Source organism: Oncorhynchus mykiss, chromosome 27 (genome assembly GCF_013265735.2).
Source record: "Oncorhynchus mykiss isolate Arlee chromosome 27, USDA_OmykA_1.1, whole genome shotgun sequence".
Classification (NCBI taxonomy): Eukaryota; Metazoa; Chordata; class Actinopteri; order Salmoniformes; family Salmonidae; genus Oncorhynchus; species Oncorhynchus mykiss.
In genome coordinates, this window is record NC_048591.1 from 20,524,254 (window position 1) to 20,544,208 (window position 19,955).

Sequence of the window (19,955 nt, forward strand, 5' to 3'; positions counted from 1 at the left end):
ACTACCTCTGACAGGTAAGGCTATAAGTTGGCACACTGCCATAGACTTTGAGCAGGATCCTCTGGTTGTGGAAATTCTCCTTTAGGGACATTCGATGTATAACGGACTCGTCTCCATAAGGTTTGTACAGGGGAGTAGTTTGATTGAGTACTCTGACAGATGAGATGTCTAAGAAGGGGAAGGAGAAGTGGTCAACAGGGGGCAAAAAACAAATCACTCCCATGATACATACAGTCAATAGACAGGTAGTTGCAGTTAAATGTTGAACAGGAGGTTGGAGCTTGGCATGCCTGGTAAGTACTGTAGCTCAAAGAATGTCATGACAGAATTGTATACTCGTAGAAAAAAGGTGCCATCTAGAACCTAAAATATTTATTTACTGTCCCCATAGGAGAACCCTTTGAAGAACCCTTTTGGTTCCAGGTAAAAATAAACTTTGGGTTCCATGAACAAACCTTTCCAGAGAAACCAAAAAGAGTTCTACCTGGAATAAAATAAAATAAAGGCTTCTCCTATGGGGACAGCTGAAGAACCCTTTTGGAACTCTTTTCTCTAAGAGTATACAGAATGTATGTGTAGTATGACAAGTATATCATTTGTGGTGTTGGGAGCTTTATACATCTCATCTCTGTCTATCTATTCCCTATTACACTTACAGTATTTGGGGACATGGACTGTCCTCCTCTCCTTTAGTCCATGGTGATTTTGAATGAGACAGATCAGGTCCTGTCCCTCGTGGAGGGCCAGTGAAAACTCATAGGTGAGGTTGGTTAGCACTCTCACTCCTTCATACCCAGAGCGGAAGGAGATGTGGCCTGTGGCGTTGTCAGGTAGAACCCAAGAGAGGTGTGCTCCGAGCCTGTCCCCTCTGTACTCACATACAGCCAGCCACAGAGGAGATCCCCTCTGCCTCCCAACAAAAACACGCATCACAGGGGACTCTGAGGGAGGGACGGAGAGAGAGTGACAGTGTGTGGAGGTTGGATACAATGGATGCTTACCGAAATGGCACCCTATTCCCTTTATAGTGCATTACTTTGACCAGGGCCTAGAGGGGGAATAGGGTGTCATTGGGGACGCATAACTTATTGTGTAGATCAGTGGAGGCGATGACGGCTCATAATAATGTCTGGAATGTTATCAACCACATGCTTGATGTGTTTGATACCATTCCAGACATTATTATGTGCCATCATCCCCTTAGCAGCCTCTACTGGTGGAGATACATGGTAGCTACAAGTCATAAAGTAAATTACCCAGTCCACGCAGCAGTATCCCTGTTCTCTCTGGCTTCTCAAGACCCAGGTGATCCACCACACAGGTGACATTCTGACCAGAGAACATGGAAGTGGGGAACCTCAACACACTACGGACCGTCACAGAGCCATTGGCATGGAGCTCAGGCTGCCTGTGAACCTGCTAGCGAAACATATGACAGAGCGTGCAAATAATATCCAAATGAGTGCCAGAATTTTACATTTTTTGCTGTATCTATTTCACGGTTCCAAGCACCCTTTCATTTGTTTTCTCCCTTTACCTGCTCCTGCACCTCCATGAGCTGACTGGTACTATTGTCACTGTCCCAGTCTCCAAGACTCCAGGAGATGGTGGCAGCAGGTCCAACATTGTCCACAGTGCACTGCACCAGTGTGTATGCTACATCTTCCTCCCACTCAGAGCTGGATTGGATGGTGATGTTAGGAGGAGCTGCATGTAGATAGAACAGCGATATAGGATACATGTTCTCAATGTAAATAAAATAACAGATATAGGATACATGTTCTCCTTGTAAATATTTTATTTTAACACTAGCGCTTTAATTGATGGTGTTTGATGATTTGTTGAACATACCACACACAGGGAGTGTTATCTGTCTTCTCTCTGGCAACACAAACACAGTATGATCTATCACACACTCCATATTGAGCTCCTGGGCTGAGCAGGCAGGCAGCACTAACACACTGCTGACAGAATAGGTTCCATTATGGGATGTGAGACTGGACCAGGAGGGCCCAGACACACCCTCAGGTAGAACCCAGGACACATTGGCAACAGGGACGGAGTCTGCAGCCAGGCACTCAATGAATCTGTCACCCAGTCTATCCTGGACATCAATCCTTATGCTGGGAGGAACAGTCACTAGCACACAGAGAGGAGAAAGGGCTGTAAACATGCTAATCACTTAACTCTACAGTTTGCAGGAAAAGAAAAACTGATTTAAACTAACAATATTTATGATAGAAGTCACTTGTATTAACATATGCTGGCTCGCTACGAATTGTAGACTGACAGATATGGCTACCAGTTATCAAATTATGAAGATGATATTTAGTCTGCATCCCAAATTATATGTAGTCTACATCCCAAACATTTTACCAGGGCCCATAGGCACTATATCAGGAACAGGGTGCCATTTGGGACGTAACCTATGATATGTAGACAAGGCTCTGCTCGTACCAGGCTGCTTGACATGTGGGTTAACGGTAATGTCCAGCAGTACAGATGCCCTGTGGCTGTAGTAGGAGGCCTCACACTCATACAGCCCTGCATGGTAGAGCTCGACAGGACCCTGCAGGGTTAGAGCACTGCCAAATACTGCCACACCCTCAGGGAGAGACTGCTCTTCTCTAGGAGACAACACAAGACAATACACTGTTAGCCACTCTCCAAAGGCAGAAGAGCAGCAGCTCGAAGAGCTTTGGTTCTCAGATAGTTAGATCCGGGGATAATGTCACCAACATGGTGATTGTTGCTATTCAAAGTAGATTTTTTAGAAATCCAAAGCGTCTGGCTTCAGCAGATACAGTATCTTCTCACGCCACAAACGCTGTGAGATACAAGCTCAGATAGGATGTCGAATGGTGTCAGAGAGGATGGTGCGTTACCTACACCAACATCACGGGTGGTGAAATTACATTTAGAATTAGAAGATAGGTACTACCTAACTAACGTGTGCTAGCTAGCTAGGTACATAAGCAACAGTGGTCAACATAAAGACCAGGACAATAGTCCAAACACTTAAAAGACACACCCTATCCTCTCAAATTAAGTGCACTTCTGATGACATACCATGACGTCTTACGAATACACACTTGCAGGGCGAGGAAGGACTTTTAAATGGACCGCCCTTGCCCGGAAATGTAACACTCGTTCATCCCTCGATGATTGCGTTTTCAGCCACCGGTGGCTAGCTTGTGGGTGCTTTATATGCGCTACAGTCAATTATTATTGCATGTCTACTTACATTAAATATATAATTATTAATATACGCCTACTGTATGATAGCAATTAAATAAATTAGCCAAATAACGTTAGCCTGCTTAACTAGCTACAATTTCCAAAAGCTAACCAAACAAAAACATTACTTTTACGAGACGTGTTTTTTTGCCATCATGTGCATTAGTAGCACAATTGTTTAACTTGTTTACATTTGTTTTTACACTTGTATATTGACTCCATATTGTCGTGGAGGCTTTACTTTTTGGCAGACTTCTTAGCGTATGTACAATCTTGGCGAATTTAATTATTGGGAGTTTAAGGTCCCGAAGTGAACATAATTGTACACTCGCAAACTCGACTAAAAACAAGGGCTGAGGGGCTTACGTTGCAAATTTCCCTTGCTTGGCTAATCATTTGGACCGCCCGCCAAGATGGCGATGGGGATTCCCCCAAGGGCATACAACGTGTCTTTTAAGTGTTTGGACCGCTGCCCCTGAGCTAGTTTTCCTACAACAAACGTCTAGTTACAGGTTGCACTTGCATAACATTTGAGACGCATGCGCTTTGAGGTTCGCACAACTAGCGGTGTCAACCCGCACAAACTGCAGCTGGATGCTTCTAAACAAATGTGCAGGATGTGTCTAGTGCCTGTCTATCACCTGTGGTTTTCAACCGAACCTCTCACCACAGCTGCCAGACACAATGTTCACCCCTGTGTTAGTGATGCAAACACTAGTATAGTAAGAATAGCATAAATTAATGAAATTGCTAGAAAGCAAAACCTAATAGCAAACTTTGTTTTTTGTAACTGTACCCTGACCAATAAGATTATCACAGCAGTTCCTTCATGGTAATGTTGTCCTTTATTTGAGATGAACAGAAGTTACAATCAAGATCAACAGACATCTTGTCTGTATTATGATAATTATGGTAATACAGGTATTCTTACTTGGTGCATACTATACTGTAACGTGGTACATCCCCAATGACCTCTAGCCCGATGGTGGTTTTGCTCTGTCCTTCCTCCAGAACCACTGACTCTACAGCCTGGCTCTTGTTGCTGCTGTCTGCCAACCCTGGGTTCTGCAGCCGAACAGCAGACAGAGCTACACAATAGGAAGTTAAAACACAAGATCCAACACAGAGTCTGTTATTAAGTAGAGTAAATGAAAAGCATTCCCCTAAAACCATACTTTTGGCTCCAAGTCCTCAATTATAACTTGTGAAGTACTCACAGAATGCCGGCAAAGTGACGGTCCGAAGCTCTCCGTGTGGGAACTTGGGGTGGTCAAACAGGCAGGTGATGTTTTCCCCTTCATGAAGCTCAGCTGGGAAGCGGTATGACCTGACCCATGTGTCTGCTGCATCCATGACAACCTCCTTCTGTAGCATGGAACTGACCTCCTGATTGGGCAGCACCAGGGTGATGTCAGCTCGGGGTCGCCCTCCGGCCGCACCACAGGTGACCACCCAGAACTTCTCCCCTTCCTCTAGAACCAGGTATGTCTCAATGGTCACATTGGGAGCCACTGCAGGCAGAGAGAAATTATACTTTTACATACAACAGTCCTAAATCAAATGTCTGGGCCTCTAGGGCTGTGGTTTATATTTTTGAGAAGGCTGAAGTGAAAGGATAGATTTATGAAAGATAAACACAAGGCTGCCATTATGTTTTAGGAGGAGAGTGCTAACTCTGAGAGGACTACTGTATGTTTGCATCCCAAATGGTACCCTGTAGGGTGCCATTTGGGCTCTGGTTAAAAGTAGTGCACTATATAGGGAATAGGGTGCCATTTGGGACGTAGCAGCACCCTATATCACGCATCTCAGTACAGACTGACTGCGCATATAGAAAAACATCACTCTAATGCCGATTGTCAAAGACACTTTGATACTACCACATGTGGATAAGGGAGGACATTTCTGTCATATGATAATCTTTGACATATGGATGCAGGCTGTATATCAAAAATGTGTCTCATAATGTGGTGGGACACAACACCTGGTACATGGTGTACCTGGTACATGAGACACAACACCTGGTACATGGTGGGGAGTGGGGAGGTGAACACGTGGAACAACAGGCTGGGAGTAAGTAAAGGAAACATCTGTGCCAGTAAGCTATGAGCTCAAGGTGGTGCCAGTCCCAGCATGATGCAATATCTCCCGATCATTCTCAGACCTTGATTCTTAGCATCACATGTCAAATCCTTGCCCACAAAAGTGAGAATGCCAAGTACTGTACAAACAAACATACACATCAACTATGTGTCCCAAATCTTGTCACCCTTCCTGGTCAAAAGTGGTGCACTCTAAAGGGAATAGGGTACCATTTAGGATGCAGTGTACGTGAGCTGGCAGGCTTACCGAAGGTCTCCACCCTCACTGTGACATGTGTGGTGGGGTCAGGCAGGGTTGGGTGCTGGACCACACAGGTCACCCTGTCCTGGTCCTGTAGGTGGGTGGGGAAGCGGAGTAAGCTGGTCACAGTGGCAGTGCCATTGGTATAACTGGTGTTCCTCATCTCCACAGAGGAGTCGTCAGTAGGAGGGCTGCCGTTGATCTCCCAGCGAATCAGAGCCACAGGTTTACCATTGGTAGCTGAGCATGTGACTGACTGGTAGTGGGTAGCGTTGTCTGTGTCCTCTGTCACCACTGTGTGGATATCAGGTCGAGCTTCAAAACAAAAACATTAAAAGACATGAAAAGGATGATGCTGGTACAAGAAACATTTATGCAATGGATGTTTGTATGATTCTGTCTCTGTGATGACATTGCAGGTACAGTAAGGTAAGGATACAACAGGCAACGATAATGTCACATATTTTATCCAACCCCCCTAATGGCATCATGAGGTCATGTATTATTTTGTTTCTCCTCTCTACCATCTAGGTGTTAGGTACTTTTCCATCATCCATTAGAGCCCCCCTTCGAATACTCTTAAAATGCATCCTTCCTTCCTCACTTCCTTGAATTAATCAATGATCTGACATGACATAATTGGTCAGAGCAATGCAATGGAAAGCTTGCTTACACCAATCTTGTAATCTCAAGAAGGGAATAAGGAAGGATGCATTTTAAGAGTATTCGAATTGGGCCATGTTCTTCAGTCAGGCTTACCCAGAACAGTGAGAAACATGCTGTTAGTGATCTCCTCTTCATCGGTGGCGAACACACATGTGTACTCCCCCTGGGCCTCCAGAGTAGACACCCTCATCTTCACAGTCAGATTGGTGGGAGAGGCTGGGGCGGAGAAGTCTGGGTCTTTGCTGAAAGCCTTGTTGTTCTTGTAGCCTGTTAATTTCTTCATTGATCGCTTCATTCTAGAGTCTGGGCGTTTCCATGAGGCGTCTGTGATGTCATTCGGTCCCAGGTACTGACAGCGGAGGAAGACATCCTCTCCAAGGATCCCAGTGACGTTACGGTCAATCTCCATGTCCTCCTCCATATCTGTGAGAAAAAAACATTATGATTGGCATAAATTACTAGTAATTCAGTTATTTTGCGTCCCAAAGGGGCACCCTATTCTCTATACAGTGCACTACTTTTGACCGAAGCCATATGGGCCCTGTTCAAAAGTAGTGCACCATATAGGGCATAGGGTTCCATTTGGGATGCATCCTTAGCCACTCATATCTCAGTGGGATGCACTTTGGTTAATTGATGAGAAATTCCATAGATGTTGCTAAAAACAAACAACAGCAAATGTGATTTCTGTTGAGAAGGAAGGGCAGTGAAATTATGGATGTCTATTGGTGTGACTTCTATAAAAAGGGTTCCCTGTCTCTGAGTGTCCATCCCAAGCAGCTACCTGTGTACCAAATGGCACCATATTACCTTTAGGCCCTGGTCAAAAGTAGTGCACTGTAAGGAATAGGGTGCCATTTAGGACGTGGCTACAGTCTGTCTCTAAGACATCAGTCACGATTAGGGGATGTTTCAGTGAAGGGGACATTTAATAAAGCAGCCTGACAGGTTTGAGTGTTGATAACAGCATGCAGAGTCCAATGCATACCAACTCACTCCTCTCGCTGGTCTCTCTATTATGGAACACTTAAGGACAAAGTTTTTATCTACTAGCCAGTGGAAACAGGAGGCAAATTGAACTTGTATGACTCCTGAGCCGCCTAAGTGCCGAATGATGACAGATGAGTACATTGGGTAATGGGGAACACTCAATGGATACCCAGTCTAATACCTCACATCAACAATCCTGTAAAATATTGTCCTGTTAGGACACTTTGATGAGGACAACACTTATGTCTCCAACTATAAATACTCTGGCCCCCATCTTCGACCAAATAAATTCAGAGAACAGCAAGTGGTGGTGGGTTGTACATAACAACATATGGAAACAAACACAAAGTTGACAATATCCCAAAATGGCACTTATTCATTTGTCAAATAAACTTTATTAAGTCATGTAAGGATTGCGTGCATGTGTTTGTGAGAGAGAGGAAAAGGGAAAGAGAGAGAGAGAGAGAGAGAGATGGAGAGAGAGAGCGTGAGCGAGAGAAAGAGAGGGACAGCTCCACACAAATATATCTTGTCTTGTGGGTTTATGGTTCATAAAAATGGAAAAGGCATTACAAAGATTGCATATCTGAGGCACACTTAAAGGATGCACTGCAAATAATCACATAGCATCAGCCTAAAATACAAAATAATGTCCATTAGCACTTTTTCTGTGGCCCTAAGGCACTGACAACTGTCTCTGTTTAAGGGTTGGGTTGCTTTATGTAGTTTAGGCTACCCATGTACCATATAGGGCCAGTATATCGTAGCATAGTCATATGAAACTGCTGCGGTTTCATCTGGGCTTCTACCCAACAGCAGGCGTTCACGTACATGGGATGCTTGCAGATGATTCAATGTTCAGAGGGTAGCAAGACAACTGAAAATGTGTCACTTATATTGACAAAGAACTGCTTTTGATTCAACAAATAGATCAGTGTGGTGATGTAACTAATGCATTGTATGATGATGTGCTAGTGAAGAGATCTGGGGATGGAAAGTCATACTGTTGGTGCAGTGGTTCTAACCTACAGACCTATTTATTCCTCAGAGACGCTCATTCATCTACCAATTGAAAATACACACTGAAGTTCCTAAGTTCAGATCAAACTGTGATGTCTTTCTGACTAACAGAAAATATTGTCGACTAACAACACATAGGGATTTCCCCACACACACTCAGTGGAGCCATTGCAATACTATTAATGGTATCATTAAAGGTCATAAATTGTATTTAAAAGGTCATTAAAGCAACCAAAAGGGTTTTAATAGCTGACACCATTGGACAATAATGGCAGACTAACAGACAATATTGTAGTACAAACATATGTCAGAAATAAAGCTATAGTCAAGATGCATTCAGAATATTTCAAATGGATTTTGCTCTTGGGTTTATTGCTTGTAAGCCTTTATAATTAGACTAATCAGGCAGGAAAACTATTGCACCTCTGTTCAGTGTAAAATTCCACAGGTTAATAAACAAGTCTTTAAGGGCTAGTAAACTCAACCCATAAACAGAACGGCACACTCACAGATGGATCATAACTCCTCAGACTTACCCAACATGTCCAAGCAGTGAGACACACTTAGGACAAAGCCCAAAATCAACAGCCCTGAGCATCCCATGGTGGTATCATTGAGAGTGAGGACTCAATTTGACTACAGCAAGTCTTCCTATGAGGGTATTTAAATGTGTGTGTTGTGTGTGTGGTTGTGTGTATGTGAGTGAGTGCAAGAGAAGCTGTCAGAATCAGCTGTAGAGGGTGTGTGCTCCAAACCTCTGAGCAGAGCTTTTTTTAAACAAACACACACCACACATACACAGTGTAGGACTGTGTTGTTTAGAACCACTTTACTCTCCTAGTGCCCTATATGTTATTATGTGCACACATCTGTTTGAACAGGACTGCTTCTTCTATGGAGTAGTAGTTATTTCACTTCTCACTTAGTTGAAAACCAGGCTTTTGACTTCTTAGTAGTAGAAGCTGAATGTCATACTGCAGGATGTGTCTGTTCATCTCCTCGGTCACCTCATATAACAAAGTTTCCCCGTTGCTCGCGACGATGCCATGCATCATTCAGCCCAGCTCATCTCTGCAGGAGTCCTCAGAGACAGACACAGCATATCTACACTGAAGTCAACTCACTGTTTCTCACCTGCTGCTCTGGAAATCCCTCACAAAGGCATTGTTTTACAACACAATATTTCCCACTAATTCACTTCATGGTTGTGTTTTCCTTTTAGTCAGACTTAGGAATTTACTAAACATAGTTAGTCATTAGAAATGTTCTGCAAGGAAAATCACAATTGGAAACAAATATGGAGGAATACTATGCACATAAAAAGACAGTCCTCCAGCTGGCTACAGAATGTTTTACAAAAGCTGTGCTGCTGTACCTCAAGAACAAGTGTCTTCCAAAGTATGTGAATCATGCAGCAGAACGTGAATGAAGTAAGACCCTCTTTACACAATAGGCCAACTGGGAATCCTCCTCAGATTCAACAGCCTTCTTCCTTCCTCAGTGTCTCCTTTTGCTAACTTTAATGTTACACCAATTTTCCAGAATCATTCTGAGATTTGATGAGCCCAGAAAAGCAAAATATACAAAGACTTGACTACTTTGAAATTGTAAACATGTGGTCAACTGTTGGGAACTATGTAATGTAAGCTAATACAGTAGACACATCTTAGATGCTGCTACAGATCGATGAGTATTGTAGGCTTTGTTTATTTCACTAGCATTCCATCACGTCTTTAGTAGTATGTTTCCTTTTTGCAGTGTGGACTACACAATCAGCATCTTAGTAAATGTGTTTCCTGTCAAAGCTGCTGAACTTTTACTCACTCTCTGTGCTAGTGTTGGAGTATATCATAGTAATCTATTTGCAATGACACTAAATGAAATGACTTGAGTAAAAAATCTGTTGAGTCATCAGATAGTTTGTGTGGTTTGTTTGTAACGACATTTTGACTCATTCAGAGAGATAGCAAACAGTTTCACCCCACACAGCTGGTACTGACTGTAAGGTTGTAGCAGAAGCATCCTCTGGTTGTGTCAATGGACTATAACTTCATCTGGAAGACATCAGAAAATACTTTGCATTATGTCAGATAAGTATTCTCTCGCTCTCTCTCACTCAATCATTCAAATACACACACACGCGCGCACACGCACACGCACACACACTGGCAGATTCTGCAGTAAACAGGAAGACTTCATGTCAAGCAATAACCTTACTGTGTTTCCTGTTCATCAGGGTGACAGAGACTAGCAACAGCAGCAGGGCATGATGAAAATATACTATAATCCATATTGTGCATATTTTGATATGATATGTTTCTACACTACAGTAAATCAGTTTAATCAATACTATGACTTGTATATAACTGCTCTGTATCTAGTAATACATCCATATCTGATGATTCTATCATTTACTGTCACTGCTGCAGCCATGATTTACAGGCAGAGGATAAAACACTGATGACTTTATGACCCAATAGTAAATCATATTCGACATCATGAGATACCAATTTCAAAAACGTAATTGAATTACATGGGGCATTAGTTTTTAATAGCAAACACTTAACATGGAGTTAGCTCGTCTCTCTCTTCCCTGACTTAATGTGAATAATCACATGAGCATAACGCCTGCAAGCTGTTTTTCTACCTAATGAAAATACCTTCAATGGTATTCCTGAAATCTGGAGAGAGGTGTTTAGCAGTGGGAACAATCAGGAATTTTTACGTCTCCTCATTGCCTGAAACCTTCTGTAATTCACTAGTGATAAAACATGTATTATTTGTGATATTTATGAACTTCACAGATGTACTGTTGGCATCCATCTATCGCAATAAGTGTAGTTACACCCTTCTCTCTCTCAGACAGACACGTAAGCAAGCACACTCAAACGCACACTGTGTCTTTGGAAAAGAGAGTGGAAAAGGTGGCTGATGATCAGGCCAGTAATGATGTTTATGGGACAGATCATTGAGATGGGTCTCTTTAGGGCTGTGATGAGCCACTTAACCTGATGGAAAAAAGAAAATCATAATTCTTTCCAAAAGTGGAAAAAAATATTTGACGATTCTTCTCTATTCTTCTGCACTCTCCTGTTGTTAATATGAACCCTCCCTCCCAACCTACGTTCCCTTCCCAGACATGGTTCTATGATAGATTGCACATTGACTCCAGACTTGATTGATATACTATTGCCCAGTAAGCAATCTGAGATATGTGGAAGAGTTAAGGCATATGAGATTTCTGTGCAGCAGGCCAAACTGTATTATTTTATTTTTTATTTAACCTTTATTTAATTAGGCAAGTCACTTAAGAACAAATTCATTTTCACAAAGACGGCCAAACCCTAACACGGAGGATGCTGGGCCAATTGTGCGCCGCCCTATGGGACTCCCAATCACAGCCGGTTGAGATACAGCCTGGAATCGAACCAGGGTCTGTAGTGACGCCTCTAGCACTGAGATGCAGTGCCTTAGACCGCCTCCACCACTCGGGAGCCCATAAAACTGAGAGGGGAAAGACGTCTGTGTCCCACATGGCACTTTATTCCCTTTATAGTGCACTACTTTTGACCTGGGCACATAGTGCATGTCCTAAGACACCTCACAAAATGACAACACTGGGATGGGCTGTGCAGACGCACCGGAGACACAGGCTCCGGACCGGGGACCGTCACTGGAGGCTCCGGACCGCGGATCAATGCTGGAGGCTTCGTGCCATGGATCTTCACTGCAGGCTCCGGGCCATGGATCATCACTGGAGGCTTCGTGCCATGAATCATCAATGGAGGCTTTGTGCCATGGATCATCACTGGAGGCTTCATGCCATGGATCATCACTGGAGGCTTCGTGCCATGAATCATCACTGGAGGCCATCCGTCCTGGCTGGATGCCCACTCTAGCCCGTCCAATGCGGGGAGCTGGAATGTAGAGCACCGGGCTGTGAAAACGCACTTTAGACACTGTGCGCTCCACCGCATAACACGGTGCCTGACCAGTACCACACTCCCTACGGTAAGCACGAGGAGTTGGCTCAGGTCTGAACCCTGACTCTGCCACACTCCCTGTGTGCCCCAACCCCCCCAAAAATTTGGGAGCTGCCTCTCGTGCTTGTCTCGTTGCCGTGACTCCTGGTATCTCTTGCTGTTTCCGCCTGTTTCCATGGCAGGGTCTTGTCCCCTGCCATAACCTCCTCTCATGTCCATGAGGTCCTCCACTCCCTCTTCTCCCGGGCTAAGGATCCCTGCTCCTCCTGGCCACGCTGCTTGGTCCTTTGGTGGTAGGTAGTTCTGTCACGCCTGTCGTCGGAAGGAGTGGACCAAGGCGCAGGTGGGTAGTGTTCATGATTTTATTTGATCACTGTCCCTGATTGAGAACCATACCCGGCCAAAACAGAGAAATAAAGAAACTAGAATGCCAACCCTAGTCACACCCTGGCCTAACCAAAATAGAGAATAAAAGCCTCTCTATGGCCAGGGCGTGACATTTTCAAGCCACCTGTTCAGAGTCCATGCCTACAAAACAAAAGCTGGGGGAAGGAAGTGATTGTGGTGTTATAAATTATTTCCTTTATGTTTTATGAAAGAAACATTTCACTCTTTACTGAGCAAGGCACAGACCATTCATGCATTGTATTGAATTCTCCTCCTCTGAACATTACTTTTTACTTATGCTTAAAGCATGCTGAAAGGCTGAGTGCTTGATGGCTGTTGAGTGGAGGGAAATGTCTCCTAGACTGGAGTGCACAGCAGCAGATTGTGTTGACTAAGTAGTGGTAGCGCTAATAGGGATGGCTGTTTATGGTAAATGGCCACCTGCATACTGTATGTGAGCTACTCCTGCAGTATCAAGTCATTTAATACAGTTGGTGGTGGCTAGGCTGCATTTCACTGGGAGCACTATACCCAGGTGTCATTTTGAAACACAGTGCAGTGAAGTGCAGTCTGCATTTCAAAAATAACTCACAGTATCAATTTGTATCACATAATTCTATCTGACAGAAAACTTTACAACCCCCATATATAAAAGCAGAGATCTTACCATAGGGAATGGGCTGTGTTGCATTGCCAGTTGATGGAATAGGGACTGGACACTCAGAGTAGATTCAGGTGGCTGCTGTGGTGTGTGGGTGGGGGATGAGGGCTGTTGGCAGGGAGAGTATCAAGAGAGCACAGTAGTGAAAATGGACAGCAGATGGTTCTGGTTTGGGTACCGGCTGTACTGTATGCGCCTGGTTGGTTCTGGCTGGTCCTGGCTAGGCCAGTGAAATCCAAGGTGGAGCCCACCATGCCTGGCACCACTCATGGTATCCCCTGCTGCATGGATCTTTCTAGAGTATAGGCAGAGAGCACCTTCCAGTGCCAACCAACCCTACAGGTCCCAAGCATGGGGGAGGTGACTCATAATATCAGCCCATCATCCAAGAGCTGATGTCATGGGCCCTGGTCAAAAGCAGAGCCCAATGAAGAGAGCATAATGCCATTTGGGAGGCATACATGGACATGAACTTTATTCACAACCAAGACCCTAGGCAGTTTGTGGTTTATAGTCTTTCATAGACAAAAAATGTCTGTGATCGTTGCTTCTGTAGGTACACTACCAGTAGCTAGAATGCTCACAGTACAGAGGAAATGCATTTTTGAACCACAACGCTTTAAGCAGCAAAGCAGGAGGGCCACACCTTAAACAGTTACTCTCAGGGTGAAAAGGTCATTTATGTTGACAGTCAACAACAACACATCATGAACAAACCATTGAATAGCACAAGAGAGCTGCATGCTGTACATCCTGTGGCCCCCATTCTCCTACTGTACCCTCAGCCACAAAATCTCTACTCTCTGCTTGAGTGAATTATCTTAAGAGTGTTATCGTGAAAAACCGAGGGGCACGCATACTTCTTTGCTGATCTTGATAAATGTGCCCATTACAGTTTGGAGATGTCCGGTAACTATGGGCAATAAACGAGTTAAAGATGTTGCTTTCCTAGGCAATGAGCTCTTAATTAAAAGCAGTGTAATTAGAGTTCCACCTCCTCTGAAGCGAACAAGCAGCACTACTGAATGTGCTGCTGGCTGCACCCAGCTCAGCTGACACAACAGAAAATTCACATGCAACCTTAGACCTGGGGGACAAATTATCCCGACACTGGCCAGGATGGGGGCTGTGGAGTGGAGTGAAGGAAGCAGCAAATCAATATGGCTTTATAGGCCTGAATCAGACATAAATGTTCCCTCTTAGCAGGGCTATTTTCAGTCATGTTTGATCTAGTCTCTCCAGGGGAGGACTGAGAGGAGGTATGGGGAGGGTCCCACATGCAGGCTGGCTGGTGGGGTAATGGAGAACATTAAGGCTCTGTCCCCGATGGCACACTATCCCCTATATAGTGCCCTTCTTTTGACCAGAGCAAATGGCACTCTATTCCCTTTATAGTGTTGCGATGGCACACTATCCCCTATATAGTGCCCTTCTTTTGACCAGAGCAAATGGCACTCTATTCCCTTTATAGTGCTGTGCTATAGACTAGGGCCCTGTGGCCCAATGGGACATAACCTAGGACGGTTAGTTTTCCTTTCCATTAGCCTTCCTCAACACTGTCTGTTTCAAAACCTGCCATGCACCCACACACACTTAATATTCATCTTTAAAAGGACATTAAGTAAAACCTGAGCAAGGCTATTAATTTAATTAACCCACATTTCTCCTGTAAATTGCTCTGGATAAGAGTGTCTGCTAAATGACAAAAAATGAATGGGTCTGGATAAATTTAACCACTCAAATTCATAGACAGAGCTAGAATGCAAGGACTGACCATCCATGATATCAAAATTATAGTTTTAATCATGTTTTGATGCTTTATAGTGTTTGATGACATTTACTTTGTTTCCAAACATTGGAATGAAATAAGCTTATATTTTGGGTTCTGATGGGGTAAGACAGTTGGAATAAGCTTGTAAGGCATTTCTAAGTTATTCTTCAAGAATCAATGGGTACATACACTGCATGACCAAAAGTATGTGGACACCTGCTAGTCAAACATATCATTCCAAAATCATGGCCATTAAAATGGAGTTGGTCCCCCCTTTGCTGCCATAACAGCCTTCCACTAGATGTTGGAACATTGCTGGGGGGACTTGCTTCAATTCAGCCACGAGCATTAGTGAGGTCGGGCATTGATGTTGGGTGATTAGGCCTGGCTCGCAGTCAGCGTTCCAATTCATCCTAAAGGTGTTCGATAGGGTTGAGGTCAGGGCTCTGCGCAGGCCAGTCAAGTTCTTCCACACCGATCTCGAAAAAACATTTCTTTATGGACCTCACTTTATGCACGGGGACATTGTCACGCTGAAACAAGAAAGGGCCTTCCCCAAACTCTTGTAGGCACAGAATCGTTGGTGTAACGTGTGCGCTGAGAGTCGGGAAGCAAGTTCAGGGAGTGAGTGGTTTAATAAATAAACATAACGTAATACAAAACAAGCAAACACAAACAACGCACAGACATGACACAGATACAGAAACAATAACGCCTAGGGAAGGAACCAAAGGGAGTGACATGTATAGGGAAGGTAATCAGGGAGGTGATGGAGTCCAGGTGAGTCTGAAGACGAGCAGGTGTGCGTAACGATGGTGACAGGTGTGCGCCATAACGAGCAGCCTGGTGACCTAGAGGCCAGCGAGGGAGCACACGTGACAGTTGGAAGCACAGAATCGTCTAGAATGTCATTGTATGCTGTAGCATTAACATTTCCATTCACTGGAACTAAGGGACCTTAACAATGAAAAACAGCCCCAAACCATTATTCCCCTCCACCAAACTTTATGTTGGCACTTTGCATTAGGTCAGGTAGCATTCTCCTGGCATCCACCAAACCCAGATGGTGAAGCATGATTCACCACTCCAGAGAACGCGTTTCCACTGTTCCAGAGTCCAATGGCAGCGAGCTTTACACCACTCCAGCCACTGACATTGCACCACTGACATTGAGCATTCTGATCTTAGACTTGTGTGCGGCTGCTCGGCCATGGAAACCCATTTCATGAAGCTCCCAATGCATAATTGTTGTGCAGACATTGCTTCCAGAGGGAGTTTGTAACTCGGTAGTGAGTGTTGCAACCAAGTTTTACGCGCTACGCGTTTCAGCACTCAGCAGTCCTGTTCTGTGATTATGTGTGACCTACCACTTGGCGGCTGAGCCATTGTTGCTCCTAGACGTTTCCACTTCACAATAACAGCACTTACAGTTGACCTGGGCAGCTCTAGCAGGGTAGAAGTTTGAAAAACTGACTTGTTGGAAAGGTAGCATCCTATGACAGTGCCACATTGAAAGTCCCTGAGCTCTTTAATAAGGCCATTCTACTTCCTATGTTTGTCTACAGAGATTGCAAAGCTAGCTATGTGCTTAATTGTATACACCTGTCAGCAATGGGTGTGGCTGAAATAGCTGAATCCACTCATTTGAAGGGTTGTTCACATTCTTTTGTATATCTATTGTATCATTAATTGTATGTAGCAACTGCTTATTGCCCCTTCAAATCAGGCCAGCATGCAATGGAGGATACATATTTCAAAGCTCTTGCTTAAGACAATGACACCCTATTCCCCATATACGTAGTTCACTACTTCTGACCAGAGCCCTAAGGGGCCCATTTGTAGCTCAGTTGGTAGAGCATGGTGCTTGTAACACCAGGGTAGTGGGTTTGATTCCTGGGAATACCCACACATAAAATGTATACATGAATGCAGAGTGTTGGTCCAGGCAGGGTGACCAGGGAGGATCCGAAGGTCTGGGCAAAAAATACACATGGGGTGGCAGGGTAGCGGTTGTGGTTAGAGCGTTGGACTAGTAACCGAAAGGTTGCAAGTTCAAATCCCCGAGCTGACAAGGTACAAATCTGTCATTCTACCCCTGAACAGGCAGTTAACCCACTGTTCCTAGGCCATCATTGAAAATAAGAATTTGTTTGTAACTGTTTTGCCTAGTTAAACAAATTGTTTTTAAATGCATGGATGACGAGAGCAGAGCTCCCCAGAATCACGCATGGCGCCTCTATATGTATTCACTGACCGTCGGACCAACGCATTCCTGTTACACACTCTACTGTAGGTTGGAGGCCTAGCTGTGTTGATACAGGAATCGCCATAATCACAACTGGATCTGTAGAGACAGACTCTCTCTGTCCAATTAACCTTTAGACTCGCAGCAGCAATAGACCCGATCACCGCTGTCATGCCTGGCCTGATCAATATATAACCATTCACACAATGCAATTCACATAGGCATCCAAATGGAGAGATATCTCTTGTTGAATTATTTTTTCCCTATTTTCTTTGCCTTATTGAACTTCACCTGTGCTGAGTTAGCGTTCACACTGATGTTCACACAGTCCTGATGTCTATCTACGAGTGTGATCTATGGTGCTGATTGCTGATGATAGCCCACTAAAGGTTTGAGAGGCAATAGTTCAAACCCCAGCCCTACCTCTCCACTCCCCATCCTCCTCTCTCCAAGCCTGAGCCTACAAGCCTCATCCACCCTGGATCATTGTTGATGGAGCCATTGATCCTCTTAACGGGCCAAAGTTAATTAAAAGCAATTAGTCATGTCCTGCACTTATTGTATATTGTAGGGAGTAACCTATAGTCAACTCTTATCTATGCCCGAGGCTCTGATCCTATTGAAATATATTCTGATACTTCATATAATATATGCACACACGCATATTAACATCAAATCTAACATAATAAATAATAACTATGGTATGTAAAATATGCAAGATGTTGCTAAACTATGGTAATACTGTATGTTTTGTTTATATATTAGATATTATACAGTGCTAATGTATGATATGATTTCTCATATTCAGTATGAGACAGGACAACAAGGGAAGTCCCTTTATATACATGTAATGAAAAGAACAGTCAGTCAGTCAGCCCTTCCCTGGACCCTGTGGATGGTCTCTCACCTGAATGTCAGGCAAAATGTCACAGACTGTGAGCTTTGGCGCTACATCAGAGGCAGGTCTGTGTAGGCAGAGCACACCCACGCCACACTCCTCTTAATCCACACATAAACTCTGTTATTCCCCAGGCCCACCACACCAAAGATAAGTCAAAACAATGCATTCAAAACAACCTTAACAGCCGTAGAAAGGTCACAATAGTTTCTTCTTACAAAGAACATCTGTTGTCACCGTTAATTAGATTTAGGTTCCTGCATGAGAGAGAAATGTTTGGGTCTCATGTTGTCCTTGAGACACGCTAAGTCAGTGTAGGAAATTAGGTTAATAATGTTTCAGTGACTCAGTGCCTGGCAAAAACGTTTTAACTGAAATAATAACCTTCAGTGAATTTTACGGTTTGGGTTTCTTTAGTATACAGTAGATTGGATAGTGAAATGCCTGCTGCAGTTTTATAAACTGAGAGATGATCTTTATGATACAGTTCATGAGATTCAGTCCAGTGGCATTGGATTGCAACTAAATCCTCTCCAACAACTTGAAAACCATTTAAATGTGAAACAGGAAATTGTACTTACTTCATTTTTTTTTACAAACAAATGGATACCAATAAAAAAGAGCTATGTTTTATTGTACTTGAGAAACTCATAAAAGAAAACATCAACAGAAGACGTTGTTGTGCTAGTGCTGACTATTAACTAAAGGCTTTGAATTATTCCCATAACAATTTTGAACCACGAATTACTGTAAAAGACTGGTGTAACTGGATAATTCACTAGAAACAAAAAACAGCTACGTTCATAGCTATAAAATAGGGACAAAAAGTGATGGCGGGCTTTAAAGCTAGAACCCTTAGTTGCTACATCCATTGTTGGACTAAATTAATATATACCCATTGATTCTTGAAGAAAATCATTTATAAATGCCTCCTGAGCTTAGTTCAACTGGCTTGCCCCATAAAGAACCCCAAAAATTGTTTTACTCCAATGTTTGTAAACATAATAAATGTAAACCAACACTGTACGGCCTCTAAACATTATTTAAACTCAAATGGATCATGGATGGTTAGTCCATGCCTCCATAGCTCTATCTATGAATTTGAGAGTGGTTAAGAGGTTTAGAGACCCTTTGTTTTTGTTTAAATCAAGGATTCTAGCTTTAATTCGGTTATAACTAAAGACTGAAGTCCTTGTGATATCAAATCTTTATTCATATGGAGGTAAAATGACAAGGCACTCAAAAGAATCATGTTGAGGAGGAATCCCCACCCATCCCCCAGCTCTGAACAAACAGCAGACCTTGTCACAGTTGGGTGGCCCTGCCTGGCCTGGCACCCCAACCTCCTCTGGCTAATCTGGCTTTACTTGACCGCTGTGTCCACACTTCCACACACCTCTCTCTCCCCCTAACAACACATACAAAATGACTCCACAAACTTTTAAGAGGTAACAATAAGACTGCACTCAGACACCCATGTGCACAAAGCCTGTTCTCTATTGCAGTGTTTCCCAAACTTGGTCCTGGGGCCCCCCTGGGTGCACTTTTTTTTTCTTCTTCCCTAGCACTACACAGCTGATTCAAATAATCATAGCTTGATGATGAGCTGGTTATTTGAATCAGCTGTGTAGTGCTAGGGCAAAGGACCAAGTTTTGGAAACCCTCCTCTATTGGCCAACATAAATATAAAGAAAGACTGGGATGACCTGTGTCCCTAGCAACAGAGTTACTGGAGTCTTGGTTTGGTACAGTAG

At 43.7% G+C, this 19,955-nt stretch overlaps 1 protein-coding gene across 3 annotated transcripts in view; it reads right to left on the reverse strand.

Annotated features, from left to right (window-relative positions):
• The window catches only part of si:ch211-149e23.4, a 105,722-nt gene that overhangs the window by 3,481 nt on the left and 82,286 nt on the right, over window positions 1–19,955 (reverse strand). For 2 of the 3 annotated variants that reach the window (XM_021587950.2, XM_021587952.2), the window contains exons 7-16: window positions 6,340–6,669; window positions 5,587–5,895; window positions 4,455–4,748; window positions 4,169–4,325; window positions 2,458–2,627; window positions 1,852–2,139; window positions 1,538–1,707; window positions 1,257–1,419; window positions 657–941; window positions 6–168 (exon numbers count right to left, since the gene is read on the reverse strand). In XM_021587950.2, the coding sequence (XP_021443625.2) occupies window positions 6–168; window positions 657–941; window positions 1,257–1,419; window positions 1,538–1,707; window positions 1,852–2,139; window positions 2,458–2,627; window positions 4,169–4,325; window positions 4,455–4,748; window positions 5,587–5,895; window positions 6,340–6,669 (2,329 nt within the window). The remainder of the gene's footprint in view (window positions 1–5; window positions 169–656; window positions 942–1,256; window positions 1,420–1,537; window positions 1,708–1,851; window positions 2,140–2,457; window positions 2,628–4,168; window positions 4,326–4,454; window positions 4,749–5,586; window positions 5,896–6,339; window positions 6,670–19,955) is intronic. The other variant, XM_021587951.2, reaches the window with a different exon arrangement.